Source organism: Monodon monoceros, unplaced genomic scaffold (genome assembly GCF_005190385.1).
Source record: "Monodon monoceros isolate NGI ecotype Baffin Bay Population unplaced genomic scaffold, NGI_Narwhal_1 Super_Scaffold_8, whole genome shotgun sequence".
Lineage (NCBI taxonomy): Eukaryota > Metazoa > Chordata > Mammalia > Artiodactyla > Monodontidae > Monodon > Monodon monoceros.
The window spans coordinates 58,695,854-58,713,912 of record NW_021703785.1 but is presented as its reverse complement, the minus strand read 5'-3'; the positions used below and the strand labels follow the sequence as shown (position 1 = coordinate 58,713,912).

Below are 18,059 nucleotides of genomic sequence, written 5' to 3'. Positions count from 1 at the left end.
GTTAATATGGTGTATCACATTGATTGATTTGTGTATATTGAAGAATCCTTGCCTCCGTGGGATAAATCCCACTTGATCATGGTGTATGATCCTTTTAATGTGTTGTTGGATTCTGTTTGCTAGTATTTTTTTAATTTTTTTTCAGTACACGGGCCCCTCACTGTTGTGGCCTCTCCTGCTGCGGAGCACAGGCTCCGGACGCGTAGGCTCAGCAGCCATGGCCCACGGGCCCAGCCGCTCCGCGGCATGTGGGACCCCCCCGGACCGAGGCACGAACCCGTGTCCCCTGCATTGGCAGGTGGACTCTGAACCACTGTGCCACCAGGGAAGCCCTGTTTGCTAGTATTTTGTTGAGGATTTCTGCATCTATATTCATCAGTGATATTGGTCTGTAATTTTCTTTTTTTGTAGTATCTTTGTCTGGTTTTGGTATCAGGGTGATGGTAGCCTCATAGAATGAGTTTGGGAGTGTTCCTTCCTCTGCAAGTTTTGGAAGAGTTTGAGAAGGATGGGTGTTAGCTCTTCTCTAAATGTTTGATAGAATTCACCTGTGAAGCCATCTGGTCCTGGACTTTTGTTTGTTGGAAGATTTTAAATCAGAGTTTCAATTTCATTCCTGTGATTGGTCTGTTCATATTTTCTATTTCTTCCTGGTTCAGTCTTGGAAGGTTATACCTTTCTAAGAATTTGTCCATTCCTTCCAGGTTGTCCATTTTATTGGCATAGAGTGCTTGTAGTAGTCTCTTAGGATGCTTTGTATTTCTGCGTTGTCTGTTGTAACTTCTCCTTTTTCATTTCTAATTTTATTGATTTGAGTCCTCTCCCTCTTTTTCTTGATGAGTCTGGCTAATGGTTTATCAATTTTGTTTATCTTCTCAAAGAACCAGCTTTTAGTTTTATTAATGTTTGCTATTGTTTTCTTTGTTTCTATCTCATTTATTTCTGCTCTGATCTTTATGATTTCTTTCCTTTTGCTAATTTTGGGTTTTGTTTTTTCTTCTTTCTCTAGTTGCTTTAGTTGTAAGGTTAGATTGTTTATTTGAGATTTTTCTTGTTTCTTGAGGTAGGCTTGTATAGCTATAAACTTCCCTCTTAGAACTGCTGTTGCTGCATCCCATAGGTTTTGGATCATCATGTTTTCATTGTCATTTGTCTCTAGGTATTTTTTGATCTCCTCTTTGATTTCTTCAGTGATCTCTTGGTTATTTAGTAATGTATTGTTTAGGCTCCATGTGTTTGTGTTTTTTACGTTTTTTTCCCTGTAATGTATTTCTAATCTCATAGCCTTGTGGTCAGAAAAGATGCTTGATATGATTTCAATTTTCTTAAATTTACTGAGGCTTGATTTGTGACCCAAGACGTGATCGATCCTGGAGAATGTTCCGTGTGCACTTGAGAAGAAAGTGTAATCTGCTGTTTGGGGATGGAATGTCCTATAAATACTAATTAAATCTATCTGGTCTGTTGTGTCATTTAAAGCTTCTGTTTCCTTATTTACTTTCATTTTGGATGATCTGTCCATTGGTGTTAAAGTTCCCCACTATTATTGTGTTACTGTCGATTTCCTCTTTTACAATTGTTAGCAGTTGCCTTATGTATTAAGCTGCTCCTATGTTGGGTGCATATATATTTATAATTGTTATATCTTCTTCTTGGATTGATCCCTTGATCATTATGTAGTGTCCTTCTTTGTCTCTTGTAACATACTTTACTTTAAAGTCTGTTTTATCTGCTATGAGTATAGCTACTCCAGCTTTCTTTTGATTTCCATTTGCAGGAATATCTTTTTCCATCCCCTCAGTTTCAGTCTGTATGTGTCCCTAGGTCTGAAGTGGGTCTCTTGTAGACAGCATATATATGGGTCTTGTTTTTGTATCCATTCAGCAAGCCTCTGTCTTTTGGTTGGAGCATTTAATCCATTCACGTTTAAGGTAATTATCGATATGTGTGTTCCTATGACCATTTTCTTAGTTGTTTTGGGTTTGTTTTTGTAGGTGCTTTTCTTCTCTTGTGATTCCCACTTAGAGAAGTTCCTTTAGCATTTGTTGTAGAGCTCGTTTGGTGGTGCTAAATTCTCTTAGCTTTTGCTTGTCTGTAAAGCTTTTGATTTCTCCTTCCAATCTGGATGAGATCCTTGCCGGGTAGAGTAATCTTGGTTGTACGTTCTTCCCTTTCATCACTTTAAGTATATCATGCCACTCCCTTCTGGCTTGTAGAGTTTTTGCTGAGAAATCGGCCATTAACCTTATGGGAGTTCCCTTGTATGTTATTTGTCATTTTTCCCTTGCTGCTTTTAATAAATTTTCTTTGTCTTTAATTTTTGCCAGTTTGATTACTGTGTGTCTTGGGTTTATCCTGTACGGGACCTGCTGCGCTTCCTGGACTTGGGTAGCTATTTCCTTTCCCATGTTAGGGAAGTTTTCAACTATAATCTCTTCAAATATTTTCTCTGGTCCTTTCTCTCTTCTCCTTCTGGGACCCATATAATGCGAATGTTATTGCATTTAATGTTGTCCCAGAGGTCTCTTCGGCTGTCTTCATTTCTTTTCATTCTTTTTTCTTCTGTTCCACAGCAGTGAATTCCACCATTCTGTCTTCCAGGTCACTTATCCGTTCTTCTGCCTCAGTTATTCTGCTATTGATTCCTTCTAGTGTAGTTTTCATTTCAGTTATTGTATTGTTCATCTCTGTTTGTTTGTTCTTTAATTCTTCTAGGTCTTTGTTAAACATTTCTTGCATCTTCTCAATCTTTGCCTCCATTCTTTTTCTGAGGTCCTGGATCATCTTCACTATCAATATTCTGAATTCTTTTTCTGGAAGGTTGCCCATCTCCACTTAATTTAGTTGTTTTTCTGGGGTTTTATCTTTTTACTTCATCTGGTACATAGCCCTCTGCCTTTTCATCTTGTCTATCTTTCTGTGAATGTGGTTTTTGTTCTACAGGCTGCAGGCCTGTTGTTCTTGCTTCTGCTGTCTGCCCTCTGGTGGATGAGGCTATCTCTGGTCTGTATTGTTAAAGACACTGAAGGCCATATCCATAAGAAGGTTGAGAGGGGTTTGGGGACTCACGGCAAGCTTTTGCAGCTTCCTATGGATGTCAGGGGCCGAATGGTAAATAAAGTAAGTTGCAAGCACAATGCGTCCCTCAAAAGCATCTGGGTCCACATTTGTATACTTTCTGAGGGAATCTACCAACCAGGCCTGAAATAGGGCTGGATTTTTGTCCTCACCTTGGGGGATCTCTTAAACCTCATCATAGTTGACAGGTTTAATTATGTGCCACTGTCTCATCCCTTCAGTGAGGCAGAGGATCATGTGGTCTCTTCTAGGGATACTAGGTTGGCCTAGTTCATAGTCCCAGTTGGGATCAATCAGTGGCACTGCTGTCATGCCCACAGGGTAATAATTGGGTTGGACAATGTATAATCCATCAGCATATGCTTGAGCACGCACCCAAATACAGGTCTTTTCCTCACGGGTGCTGCAGTGGGAAATGGCAACATTCAGGTCCTTCCAAGTAAGGTCGTAGGAAAGCATTAGTCCCTGGAATTCTTCAGTGAACTGGCTAGGATCCTCTGAGAATCGGCCTAAGTGAGTGCAGCATTGGTTGAGGTCAGACAAAGAAAGGGGTGCAGACTCTGGTCATTGCCTGAGGTCTGCCTGTTACTTCTTAGAGGGGGCAAAGGAGCTCTGGCTGCACTTCTGGTATGGAAGGATAAAGAGGCTTATATGGTGCTGGAGGGGCTGAAGATGGCGAAAGAGGACTTGGGTCTTCTGTCCGAGACTTATTTTCCTGCAGAGATACTACCAGAGGGGGTTTTTGAATAGTTTGAACAGGTCCCAACCTGCAAGGTTCCCTAACACAGGACTTGCATAGCTCCAGGTTCTCTCTTAGGGCCATAAGGGCCTGATCATAAGGAATCTCTGTCCGTTTTCCATGCCTTTCGCAAAAAACTTCTAACTGTACGATGGTATTATAGTGGAGGCTTCCATTTTCTGGCCAGATCTCATCATCCTCAAGTTTATACTGGGGCCAGGCTGTATTACAGAAGAAGATGAGCTTTTCCTGTTTAAAAAAATCTAGAGAAAACTTGTCCCAGTGACTTAGAATGCACCCTGAGGGGTGAATCCTTGGGGATGGAGGAGATGCTTCCCACTGATCCTTCAGGGAGAGAAGGCTCCTGTAAAAGAGAGGAGCACTACAGTTAGGATGTCCCTTTAGGGGTTCCCTCTGTCAGGACTGGCTACAGGCATCCCTGTTCACCTTGTCCTGTCAACTTTGGCCAATGTCAGGGTAGTGGCCCTGCCACATGGCAACTCTGCCAGCCCCAGAGTGCTGGGGCCTGTGTCCTATCCTGACATCTCTGGTACCCAGGATGAACGACCTTCCTGAGGGTTTCTCTATAGATTCTCTGACCATTGAGTAATCCATGTGTTCCAGGGCCCCTGGAACAGACGTCTTCATAGTTCCAGGAGCTATTTAGGTCCCAGTCTCCTTTCTCTAAAAGGGTGGTCAGGATCTGAAAACAGGCACTGGCCACTAAGGGAGGTGGTATGTGGGACTGTGTACAAGCCTCCTTTCTATTATCTAGGAAAGTCTGGATTTCCTTTCATTTACAGTCCAAGTAAGGCTGCATTTTATATTTACACAAAGTTGAACCTGATCACAGTTAATCAAATGGTCCGTGTCCCTGGCTGCCTGTGAAAATGGCTGGAAACTTTTCTTGACATGCCCTATGCATATGCAATAGTGAAATGTGTAGGACCTAGCAGCTAGGTTGGAAAACGCCTGACATATTTCTTCCCCCCATTTCCAAGGAAGTAATAAGAGCAAGATAGAGACACAGAGACAAAGATAGTCAGACATAAGTGGACCTAAAATAATCCTGTGGGGATAGCCACAGGGAAAGGGAGGGTTTTATGTTTTAAGCTTGTGTGCCTAAAAACGTTGCATGGAAGTTGTTTTAAGGTGGGTGGACAGACCTATCTTCTCTCTAGTCCCTTCCATGACCCACATATCCTTACACAGCAGGAGTCTTGTGGTGGCAAACACCCTGGTGTCTTATATATGCTTGACCCATGCCCACGTATGTTGCAGCAAGCAGGTCCAAAAGGTGACAGGCAAAGGGAGCAAAAGGGAGAGTAATAACAAGAAGTCAGGCAGTGGCTCTCAAGCACAAGTGAGATGAGAGGCTAAGACTTGCCAGGGAAAGGAGGAGGGATATTTGACCTCCAGATAATTCTCCTGGCTGGCTTACCCAGATGTTGCCAGAGGGTAGGTTCTTGTTTCCTCACAGAAAGAATTCAGAGACAAGTCACAAGAGGCCAAGTAAGCAAAGCGAGGATTTATTGAGAGATAGTAAACTCTCAGGAGGGAACACGGGCAGGCTCAGACAAGCTAAGGCTCAGCCCCTTTGAAATGACTAATGGTAGGCCCTTTTTACCCTCAGATATTTTGGTGGACACCGAAACCAGTGAGGTCACTAAGTTCCTAATAAATCAGGATAAGTCCTAAAGGTGATTTCAGAGTCTGGAAATCAGGTTTTGCTGGCCCTAGCCAAGAAACTCACCCCGTCTCTCTTGAAGTTCATATCCCGTCCCTAACGCAGCTTCCATGCTTGGATCTCACCCCTCACATCAATATTTCTAACCAATACCAAGTACTCATTCTCAAGTGCAATGAGTCTAGCCTGTCTTGCTGCCCCTGCCCCTAGTGACCAGTGGAAGAGGGAGGGAAAACGCCAGTTGTCCGGCATTTACAATATGGCCCTCCTAAGGCCTACAGAAAAGTCCCCACACCTCACGACCCCTCTTGTAACGGTGGCCTCTCTCCTCAAGCCACGTGGGTACACCCTCTTGGGCAAACCACTTACAGGAATGGGTCAGCTCCTCAGAAGTGCGCCAGGCGTGCACTCCCCCAGACGCCTGTCCCTCTGTGGCCTGAACATAAACCAGCTGCCTTCTCAGAATAACCCCAGCTCTCCTTCTGCTCCCCAGGATTGGCTGTGGCCTTGCCTTGGATAGATAAGGCCCTGCTTGCGGGACAGTGCACGCTAGGCCAACTAAGTAATCAGACGAACCTAGGTGTATCCATCCATAATATCCGCCACTCCTGAAATAAGAGGCTGATGGGCCTCATCCTGGCAGCAACTGGAGCAGCTGTTGTTTGGTGGCCCCATGGGCGGCTTTGCCTACCTTGAGGCAATGCTTTGTAACCTGCCAGATATTCTGCCTCCTCTGGCCAGGACCATGGGGGAACCCCCTTTATTTCCTAGCAAGTGTGGTGATGGATAACAGACGGGCCTGGACTACCTGCTAGCTGAACGGGGAGGGGTATGTGCAGTAATCAAGACAATGCGCTGCACCTACATCAACACCACTGGCCAGGTGGAAGAAGATATGCAAAAGATACATGAACAGGCCCAGTGGCTCCACACTTGTGGAAAGGGTGACCCCAGTGCCAGCTCCACATGGACTGCAGTCAGAGGGGTATTACCAAACATGACCTGGTTCCTACCCCTGCTTGGACCTCTGACTGCAATAATATTTTTGCTCATTTGGGGCCCCTGTCTTTTTAGTCTCCTGTTTGTTAAGTTTGTTTCTTCAGGTTACGACAGTGTCACCTACAGGTGATGGTATGCCAGGGATTTCAACCCATCCTGCAAGAAGATGGGAACCATCAACATCCACTGGACAGGGCTGCAGCCTCCTTCTACTCCCCACTCTCCATCTCTGCCGCTGTACATGACCCTGAGACCTCCTATCTCTGACAGAGCAAGGTGATCTGGACCCCACTGGTAGGGACAATGGCCCTGCTCAGCTTGAAGCAGCTACGGAAGACGGACCATCGACCCTTTGACCCTTAAAAGATTTTAAGGGTCCAGACTCCTCGAGGGGGGAGACGTTAGAGCAGGCAGTTAGCCAGACATGAGCAGAGGAGGGAGGCACAGGTCATGTGACAGGAGACCATAATACATCTTGCAATGACAGGGGTTCTAGGGGCAAACACAGAAAAGCGGGAACCTCCGGGCTGACAGGGGACCATATATCTTGTGAAGACAAGGGTCCTAGAGGCAAACAAAGAAAGGCAGGAACCTCCTGGTCGGAATGTAACCTTTTGCTCATTATGCCCTCATTACAGTAGAATTAGCATTGCAACCAGAGCAGTACCCATCATGCACCGGCACCATGACAGATCCGAGCAAAGCCAAATAAGGACAGAAACTCCCCCTCCTCTCGGGAAGGTGGACCTGGGATGAAAACCAGGAAATTACCCCCCAAATCCCTCCCTTCTTGATGAATATTCTGCCCATTCATTTTCACACCCTGTATAAACCAGCTTGCCGAAAGGACTCACTGTTGCTCACCTGAGCCTGCCTGTGCTCCCTCCTGAGATTGTACTATCACTCAATAAATCCTTTGCTTACTTGGCCTCTCAGTCTCAGCTCTGAATTCTTTCTGCGACAAAACAAGAACCTACCCTCCAGCAACAGTATCAAAGGCTAAAACCTTCAAGTACAGGTTTTGATCCATTCATGAATGATCTCTATGTTACTAAGGAAGACAGATATTTGGGAGAAAGAAATATGCTTAGCTTGTGGAGGGAGAGAAATAAGAAAGAAACAAATACACCTGTCTTCTTAGTTAGAGCAAGACAACTATATCTATGTCCCCCGGTGCTGTTGTCAGAGGTTCACTACTGAACTGGAAGAAATGTGGGTCTGACCGAGAATAACTTTACATCTTACACCAACTGACTTCCTCCAGTACTATTCTTCCAGAGAAGAAAAGATGAACCTCCTTGGGCAATTTGCTGAAAAAGGCCCACAACTAACACTGATGCACTTTAAATTTTATGTCCTTTTCTAAAAGTCAAAGTAATTAATGTTTTTAGAGCCATGACCACCCTCAAACAGCGATGATTAAAAAAAAATATCCTGAGCATGTTGGTCACCTCGAAAGCAGGGAAAAAGGAAAGTTGTTTAACACCCACTTTACATTTATTTGCAAAGCACTCATTACTCTTCTGGCAGGAGAATGACCTCACTGACAAGCTGTTGCACGTGTTTACTTCCCCGTGTCTCAACAGCGCTCACTGGTCTGCGATCACGCCTGGACTTCGGGATGCTACTCTTTGCTCTCAAGTGTGGTTTATAGCTGGCTTCTCTACTCCCTATATCTGGGAGACAAACCTAGGCCATAGCCCACAGTGCAGAGGAGCTGTGGGTGGCAGTTTGAGAACATCTGGAAGGGGAAAGGTTTTCCACTGATAGCTTCTCTGTGTTGCAAAAATCATGCTCTATGTGCCTTTGTGCCCATGATAATTATATTTGGAAAAATGAGTTTTAGTTCTAGAGTATTCCTGGTGATTAATAAAGTTAATTACAGGATCTAGCTCACTCAAGAAGACTTAATTTTAATTATACTTCTTTAATATTCTGACATAGGTATCCAGCTAAAATCAACTCTTTGATTCTAACAGCACTTTATCATTCACGTAAAAGCCACAGAAATAAAAATACTGATGAAGCACCCAGTATAATCTTTATGCCACATAAGTTGAATGAAGTATGTTTTAAAATATACTAAACTAAATTTATGTGGCAAAAGTATAATATTTTTCTAAGTCCTCCAAAGATAGCTTAGTCACAGCTTCTTACCTTTGATGGAGGGTTTGGCACTGAAGCTGGAGGTTCTGGAAGCCTGAGGAGTAAAAAATAAAAATCATAGTCATGGTTTTTCATAGACAAGCAAACAGAAAAACTGGGCCAACTTCAGACTTAGTAAGTCCTACTTTCATCTAGTAGTTTCACCTCCATATATCTTAATGTTCAATCACCTCAGTGGAAAGAGTGAAATTTCTCTAAGTGAATAAATGTTCATTTGCCTCCTTAATTCTAAGTATTGGAATTGTCTGAGAAAGAAAAAAATGAGAAGTCATTTGCTGAAATGGAATTGCTTTTCTTTAGCCTCTAAAAATTTGCATTTTGGTACTGTATTTTTTCATCATAAATGATGAATCTAGAATATATACAAAAGTGAAAATTATTTTAACTGTTGACAAAAAGTCATAAACTTTACTTTTCTTCTATTAGAGTTTAATTGACATATCTTTCTCCTCAACTCTTTAACCAAAACTTAAAAATTTCAGCAGTAAAGAATATAAAAAAAATAGGGAGTGCTTCCGGGAAGATGGCGGAGGAGTAAGACATGGAGATCACCTTCCTCTCCACAGATACACCAGGGATACATCCACACGTGGAGCAGCTCCTACAGAACACCTACTGAACGCTGGCAGAAGACCTCAGACCTCCCAAAAGGCAAGAAACCCCCCACGTAGCTGGGTAGGGCAAAAGAAAAAAGAATAAACAGAGACAAAAGGATAGGGACGGGACCTACACCAGTGGGAGGGAGCTGTGAAGGAGGAAATGTTTCCACACACTAGGAAGCCCCTTCGCGGGCGGAGGCTGCAGGTGGCGGAGGGGAAGCTTCGGGGCCGCGGAGGAGAGCACAGCAACAGGGGTGCGGAGGACAAAGGGGAGAGATTCCCGCACAGAGGATCGGTGCCGACCAGCACTCACCAGCCTGAGAGGCTTGTCTGCTCACCCGCCAGGGCGGGCGGGCCTGGGAGCTGAGGCACGGCTTCGGTCGGAGCGCAGGGAGAGGACTGGGGTTGGCGGCTTGAACACAGCCTGCAGGGGGTTAGTGCGCCACGGCTGGCCGGGAGGGAGTCCGGGGAAAAGTCTGGACCTGCCGAAGAGGCAAGAGACTTTTTCTTCCCTCTTTGTTTCCTGGTGCGCGAGGAGAGGGGATTAAGAGTGCTGCTTAAAGGAGCTCCAGAGACAGGCGCGAGCCGCGGCTAAAAGCGCGGACCCCAGAGACGGGCAGGAGACGCTAAGGCTGCTGCTGCCGCCACCGAGAAGCCTGTGTGCGAGCACAGGTCACTATCCACATCCCCCTTCCGGGGAGCCTGTGCAGCCAGCCACTGCCGGGATCCCGGGATCCAGGGACAACTTCCCCGGGGGAGCGCACTGCGCGCCTGAGGCTGGTGCAACGTCACGCCGGCCTCTGCTGCAACGTCACGCCGCCTCTGCCGCCGCAGGCCCGCCCCGCACTCCGTGCCCCTCCCTCCCCCCGGCCTGAGTGAGCCAGAGCCCCCGAATCAGCGGCTCCTTTAACCTCGTCCTGTCTGCGCAAAGAACACACGCTCTCCAGCGACCTACACGCAGAGGCGGGGCCAAATCCAAAGCTGAGCCCCTGGGAGCTGTGAGAACAAAGAAGAGAAAGGGAAATCTCTCCCAGCAGCCTCAGAAGCAGCGGATTAAAGCTCCACAATCAACTTGATGTACCCTGCATCTGTGGAATACCTGAATAGACAACGGATCATCCCAAATTGAGGAGGTGGACTTTGAGAGCAAGATTTATTATTTTTTCCCCTTTTCCTTTTTTTGTGAGTGTGTATGTGTATGCTTCTGTGTGAGATTTTGTCTGTATAGCTTTGCTTCCACCATTTGTCTGAGGGTTCTATCCGTCCGTTTTTTTCTTTTTTAATTTTTTTCTTAATAATTACTTTTTATTTTAAATATTTTACTTTATCTTCGTTCTTTCTTTCCTTCCTTCCCTCCTTTAGACAACAAATCATCACAAATTGAGGAGGTGGACTTTGAGAGCAAGATTTATTCCCCATTTCCTCTTTTTGTGAGTGTGTATGTGTATGCTTCTATGCGAGATTTTGTCTGTATAGCTTTGCTTCTACCATTTGTCCTAGGGCTCTATCCCTCTGTTTTTTTTTTTTAATAATTATTTTTTTATTTTAATAACTTTATTATATTTTATCTTTATTTTATCTCTTTCTTTCTTTTTATCCTTCCTTCCCTACTTCCTTCCTTCCTTCCTCCCTCCCTCCTTCCCTACCTCCTTTCTTTCTTTCTACTTCTACTAATTCTTTCTTTCTACTTTTTCTCCCTTTTATTCTGAGCCGTGCGGATGAAAGGCTCTTGGTGCTGCAACCAGGAGTCAGTGCTGTGCCTCTGAGGTGGGAAAGCCAACTTCAGGACACTGGTCCACAACAGACCTCCCAGCTCCACATAATATCAAACAGCGAAAATCTCCCAGAGATCTCCATCTCAACACTATCACCCAGCTTCACTCAACGACCAGCAAGCTACAGTGCTGAACATCCTATGCCAAACAACTAGCAAGACAGGAACACAACCCCACACATTAGCAGAGAGGCTGCCTAAAATCATAATAAGTCCACAGACACCCCAAAACACACCACCAGACGTGGACCTGCCCACCAGAAAGACAAGATCCAGCCTCATCCACGAGAACACAGACACTAGTCCCCTCCAGCAGAAAGCCTACACAACCCACTGAACCAACCTTACCCAATGGGGGCAGACACCAAAAACAACAGGAACTACGAACGTGCAGCCTGCAAAAAGGAGACCCCAAACACAGTAAGATAAGCAAAATGAGAAGACAGAAAAACACACAGCAGATGAAGGAGCAAGATAAAAACCCACCAGACCTAACAAATGAAGAGGAAACAGGCAGTCTACCTGAAAAGAATTCAGAATAATGATAGTAAAGATGATCCAAAATCTTGGAAATAGAATAGACAAAATGCAAGAAACATTTAACAAGGACCCAGAAGAACTAAAGATGAAACAAACAATGATGAACAACAAAATAAATGAAATGAAAAATACTCTAGATGGGATCAATAGCAGAATAACTGAGGCAGAAGAACGGATAAGTGACCTGGAAGATAAAATAGTGGGAATAACTACTGCAGAGCAGAATAAAGAAAAAAGAATGAAAAGAACTGAGGACAGTCTCAGAGACCTCTGGGACAACATTAAATGCACCAACATTCGAATTATAGGGTTCCAGAAGAAGAAGAGAAAAAGAAAGGGACTGAGAAAATATTTGAAGAGATTATAGTTGAAAACTTCCCTAATATGGGAAAGGAAATAGTTAATCAAGTCCAGGAAGCACACAGAGTCCCATACAAGATAAATCCAAAGAGAAATACTCCAAGACACATATTAATCAAACTGTCAAAAATTAAATACAAAGAAATATTAAAAGCAGCAAGGGAAAAACAACAAATAACACACAAGGGAATCCCCGTAAGGTTAACAGCTGATCTTTCAGCAGAAACTCTGCAAGCCAGAAGGGAGTGGCAGGACATATTTAAAGTGATGAAGGAGAATAACCTGCAACCAAGATTACTCTACCCAGCAAGGATCTCATTCAGATTTGATGGAGAAATTAAAACCTTTACAGACAAGCAAAAGCTGAGAGAGTTCAGCACCACCAAACCAGCTCTACAACAACTGCTAAAGGAACTTCTCTAGGCAAGAAACACAAGAGAAGGAAAAGACCTACAATAACGAACCCAAAACAATTAAGAAAATGGGAATAGGAACATACATATCGATAATTACCTTAAATGTAAATGGACTAAATGCTCCCACCAAAAGGCACAGATTGGCTGAATGGATACAAAAACAAGACCCATATATTTGCTGTCTACAAGAGACCCACTTCAGACCTAGAGACACTTACAGACTGAAAGTAAGGGGATGGAAAAAGATATTTCATGCAAATGGAAACCAAAAGAAAGCTGGAGTAGCAATTCTCATATCAGACAAAATAAGACTTTGAAGACTATTAGAAGAGACAAAGAAGGAGACTACATAATGATCAAGGGATCAATCCAAGAAGAAGATATAACAATTGTAAATAATTATGCACCCAACATAGGAGCACCTCAATACATAAGGCAAATACTAACAGCCATAAAAGGGGAAATCAACAGTAACACATTCATAGTAGGGGACTTTAACACCCCACTTTCACCAATGGACAGATCATCAAAAATGAAAATAAATAAGGAAACACAAGCTTTAAATGATACATTAAACAAGATGGACTTAATTGATATTTATAGGACATTCCATCCAAAAACAACAGAATACACATTTTTCTCTAGTGCTCATGGAACATTCTCCAGGTCAGATCATATCTTGGGTCACAAATCAAGCCTTGGTAAATTTAAGAAAATCGAAGTTGTATCAAGTATCTTTTCTGACCACAACGCTCTGAGACTAGATATCAATTACAGGAAAAGATCTGTAAAAAATACAAACACATGGAGGCTAAACAATACACTACTTAATAACGAAGTGATCACTGAAGAAATCAAAGAGGAAATTAAAAAATACCTAGAAACAAATGACAGTGGAGACACGATGACCCAAAACCTATGGGATGCAGCAAAAGCAGTTCTAAGAGGGAAGTTTATAGCAATACAAGCCTACCTTAAGAAACAGGAAACATCTCAAATAAACAACCTAACCTTGCACCTAAAGCAATTAGAGAAAGAAGAACAAAAACACTCCAAAGTTAGCAGAAGGAAAGAAATCATAAAAATCAGATCAGAAATAAATGAAAAAAAACGAAGGAAACGATAGCAAAGATCAATAAAACTAAAAGCTGGTTCTTTGAGAAGATAAACAAAATTGATAAACCATTAGCCAGACTCATCAAGAAAAAAAGGGAGAAGACTCAAATCAATAAAATTAGAAATGAAAAAGGAGAAGTAACAACTGACACTGCAGAAATACAAAAGATCATGAGAGATTAGTACACGCAACTCTATGCCAATAAAATGGACAACCTGGAAGAAATGGACAAATTCTTAGAAATGCACAACCTGCAAAGACTGAATGAGGAAGAAATTGAAAATATGAACAGACCAATCACAAGGAATGAAATTGAAACTGTAATTAAAAATCTTCCAACAAACAAAGCCCAGGACCAGATGGCTTCACAAGCGAATTCTATCAAACATTTAGAGAAGAGCTAACACCTATCCTTCTCAAACTCTTCCAAAATATAGCAGAGGGAAGAACACTCCCAAACTCATTCTACGAGGCCACCATCACCCTGATACCAAAACTAGACAAAGATGTCACAAAGAAAGAAAACTATAGGCCAATATCACTGTGAACATAGATGCAAAAATCCTCAACAAAATACTAGCAAACAGAATCCAACAGCACATTAAACGGATCATACACCATGATCAAGTGGGGTTTATTCCAGGAATGCAAGGATTCTTCAATATATGCAAATCAATCAACATGATACACCATATTAAGAAACTGAAGGAGAAAAACCACATGATCATCTCAATAGATGCAGAGAAAGCTTTTGACAAAATTCAACACCCATTTATGATATAAAACCTCCAGAGAGTAGGCATAGAGGGAACTTTCCTCAACATAATAAAGGCCATATATGACAAACCCACAGCCAACATCGTCCTCAATGGTGAAAAACTGAAAGCATTTCCACTAAGATCAGGAAAAAGACAAGGTTGCCCACTCTCACCACTCTTATTCAACATAGTTTTGGAAGTTTTAGCCACAGCAGTCAGAGAAGAAAAGGAAATAAAAGGAATCCAAATCGGAAAAGAAAAAGTAAAGCTATCACTGTTTGCAGATGACATGATACTATACATACAGAATCCTAAAGATGCTACCAGAAAACTGCTAGAGCTAATCAATGAATTTGGTAAAGTAGCAGGATACAAAATTAATGCACAGAAATCTCTGGCATTCCTATACACTAACAATGAAAAGTCTGAAAGTGAAATCAAGAAAACACTCCCATTTACCATTGCAAAAAAAAGAATAAAATATCTAGGAATAAACCTACCTAAGGAGACAAAAGACCTATATGCAGAAAATTATAAGACACTGATGAAAGAAATTAAAGACGATACAAATAGATGGAGAGATATACCATGTTCTTGGATTGGAAGAATCAACATTGTGAAAATGACTCTACTACCCAAAGCAATCTACAGATTCAATGCAGTCCCTATCAAACTACCACTGGCATTTTTCACAGAACTAGAACAAAAAATTTCACAATTTGTATGGAAACACAAAAGACCCCGAATAGCCAAAGCAATCTTGAGAACGAAAAACGGAGCTGGAGGAATCAGGCTCCCTGACTTCAGAGTATACTACAAAGCTACAGTAATCAAGACAGTATGGTACTGGCACAAAAACAGAAAGAGAGATCAATGGAGCAGGATAGAAAGCCCAGAGATAAACCCACGCACATATGGTCACCTTATCTTTGATAAAGGAGGCAGGAATGTAGAGTGGATAAAGGACAGCCTCTTCAATAAGTGGTGCTGGGAAAACTGGACAGGTACATGTAAAAGTATGAAATTAGATCACTCCCTAACACCATACACAAAAATAAGCTCAAAATGGACTAAAGACCTAAATGTAAGGCCAGAAACTATCAAACTCTTAGAGGAAAACATAGGACACTCTATGACATAAATCACAGCAAGATCCTTTTTGACCCACCTCCTAGAAAAATGGAAATAAAAACAAAAATAAACAAATGGGACCTAATGAAACTTCAAAGCTTTTGCACTGCAAAGGAAACCATAAACAAGACCAAAAGACAACCCTCAGAATGGGAGAAAATATTTGCAAATGAAGCAACTGACAAAGGATTAATCTCCAAAATTTACAAGCAGCTCATGCAGCTTAGTAACAAAAAAACAAACAACCCAGTCCAAAAATGGGCAGAAGATCTAAATAGATATTTCTCCAAAGAAGATATACAGACTGCCAACAAACACATGAAAGAATGCTCAACATCACTAATCATTAGAGAAATGCAAATCAAAACTACAATGAGATATCATCTCACACCAGTCAGAATGGCCATCATCAAAAAATCTAGAAACAATAAATGCTGGAGAGGGTGTGGAGAAAAGGGAACCCTCTTGCACTGTTGGTGGGAATGTGAATTGATACAGCCACTATGGAGAACAGTATGGAGGTTCCTTAAAAAACTACAAATAGAACTACCATATGACCCAGCAATCCCACTACTGGGCATATACCCTGAAAAAACCATAATTCAAAAAGAGTCATGTACCAAAATGTTCATTGCAGCTCTATTTACAATAGCCCGGAGATGGAAACAATCTAAGTGTCCATCATTGGATGAATGGATAAAGAAGATGTGGCACATAAATACCATGGAATATTACTCAGCCATAAAAAGAAACGAAATTGAACTATTTGTAATGAGGTGGATAGACCTAGAGTCTGTCATACAGAGTGAAGTAAGTCAGAAAGAGAGAGACAAATACCGTATGCTAACACATATATATGGAATTTAAGGAAAAAAAAAAAGTCATGAAGAGCCTAGGGGTAAGACAGGAATAAAGACACAGACCTACTAGAGAATGGAGTTGAGGATATGGGGAGGGGGAAGGGTAAGCTGTGACAAAGCAAGAGAGAGGCATGGACATATATACACTACCAAACGTAAGGTAGATAGCTAGTGGGAAGCAGCCGCATAGCACAGGGAGATCAGCTCGGTGCTTTGTGACCGCCTGGAGGGGTGGGATAGGGAGGGAGACGCAAGAGGGAGGGAGACGCAAGAGGGAAGAGATATGCGAACATATGTATATATATATAACTGATTCATTTTGTTGTAAAGTAGAAACTAACACACCATTGTAAAGCAATTATACTCCAATAAAGATGTTAAAAAAATAATATAAAAAAATAATGGAATACAAAGACATAAAGTCTCTAACAAGATAAGCAGGTACAAAGAAATCCAGGAAAATATTAAACAGAAGGATATGTTTATCAATTCAAAGCAGGCTTTCAACATACTATATTAACTATACTACAGAAACCAGTATCTACTAATTGTTTTTTTAAAGTAGGACCTAAGATGCAATTTGCTAAAAACAGCAACTGTATCTATTAAAAAGTCATCTTATATTCATGTATCAGAGGAAAAAATTATTATAAGAATCAGGAAAGGCTATTAAATTATCACACACATGAAATCTGAACAACAGTTGCTAAAATACAGAAAATAAACATCTTTTTCAGCCTAAGATAAAGTCTTTATATTTTATTAAAGATCTTTATGAAGGAAGGAACACAAATCAGGTCATTCTCAAACCCTTCTTCCCCCTCAAAGACACAGACTGTGCTTCATTCTTCATTGAGTTCCAAGTGTTGGGCATAATAAAAATACTTAGTGAACATCTAATGATAATAAAAATGGTACAAAACCTTTAAATATAACTTTCAAAAATATTCTATTCTGCTATCTACTCTTTCTTTCCCATGAACCAAATTAGTTAAGTCTGGCTGGGGACAAAATTTTAACACAGTTTACCCTCTAATATCAAAACAACCGATAACCCCAATCCTAACACTCAGGGGTTCCTACAACTAGTATCCATTAAATCAGCTTGTTCCAATCAAAAAACTATCCATTAAAATTCACCTCCAAATCATACAGTCTATGACATAACTCAAGAATAATCTCTTATCAGAAAAAGTGATATAAGCCATAAAGAAACCCTATTTCTTGGAAACCAAGAAGCACAATTATGCTTAGTTATGACTAAAGCTGAACCATACTTACTTTAAATATTTAGATAAGTCATCACTCAATTCTTTAGGGATGTAATCAGATATCAGACCATGGGCATAACAAATATAATCCTCTGAAAGAAACAGAATGGAGAATGAAAAAAAAATTAGTAATAATTATGGTAGTTTTACAGTCAAATTGACCAGAGTTCAAATTCTGGCACTGTCTGGCCTTAGAGAGTCACTTAAGCTTTTGTTTGTGAAACGGGGATGCTCATATCTATCTGTCACAGTCGTGGGGTAATCTGATGGATGGATATGTAGGATGGTATCAAAAATATGATGAGATAATCAAGCACAATACAGCAGATGCCCACTAAATAACAGGTAAAAACTCAGGGTTCTTTTCTTAGCTGAGGCCCTTGAATACAAATAAAGTTCAAAAATCAGATGTAACAATATGAAATATTCACGTCTTTTTAAAAGACTAATCTTTTCTAGGTCTGTTTCAATATAAAATAAATCTAATTATTGAAGAGTAAATGAGTATGCTCATTTAAGAGAAATAATACATGATATGTCTCTATTAAGTACTTGCTTTATAAG

The 18,059-nt window shown here is 41.5% G+C and overlaps 1 protein-coding gene across 9 annotated transcripts in view; it reads right to left on the bottom strand.

Moving 5' to 3' along the window:
• The window catches only part of RNASEH2B (ribonuclease H2 subunit B), a 95,963-nt gene that overhangs the window by 28,829 nt on the left and 49,075 nt on the right, over nt 1–18,059 (bottom strand). For all 9 annotated transcript variants that reach the window (XR_003791765.1, XM_029210452.1, XM_029210453.1 and 6 more), the window contains 2 exons: nt 17,506–17,587; nt 8,661–8,703 (listed from right to left, as the gene is read on the bottom strand). Coding sequence is in view for 8 of the 9 variants with exons in the window: in XM_029210452.1 (XP_029066285.1) it covers nt 8,661–8,703; nt 17,506–17,587 (125 nt within the window). In the remaining variant the exon portion in view is untranslated. The remainder of the gene's footprint in view (nt 1–8,660; nt 8,704–17,505; nt 17,588–18,059) is intronic.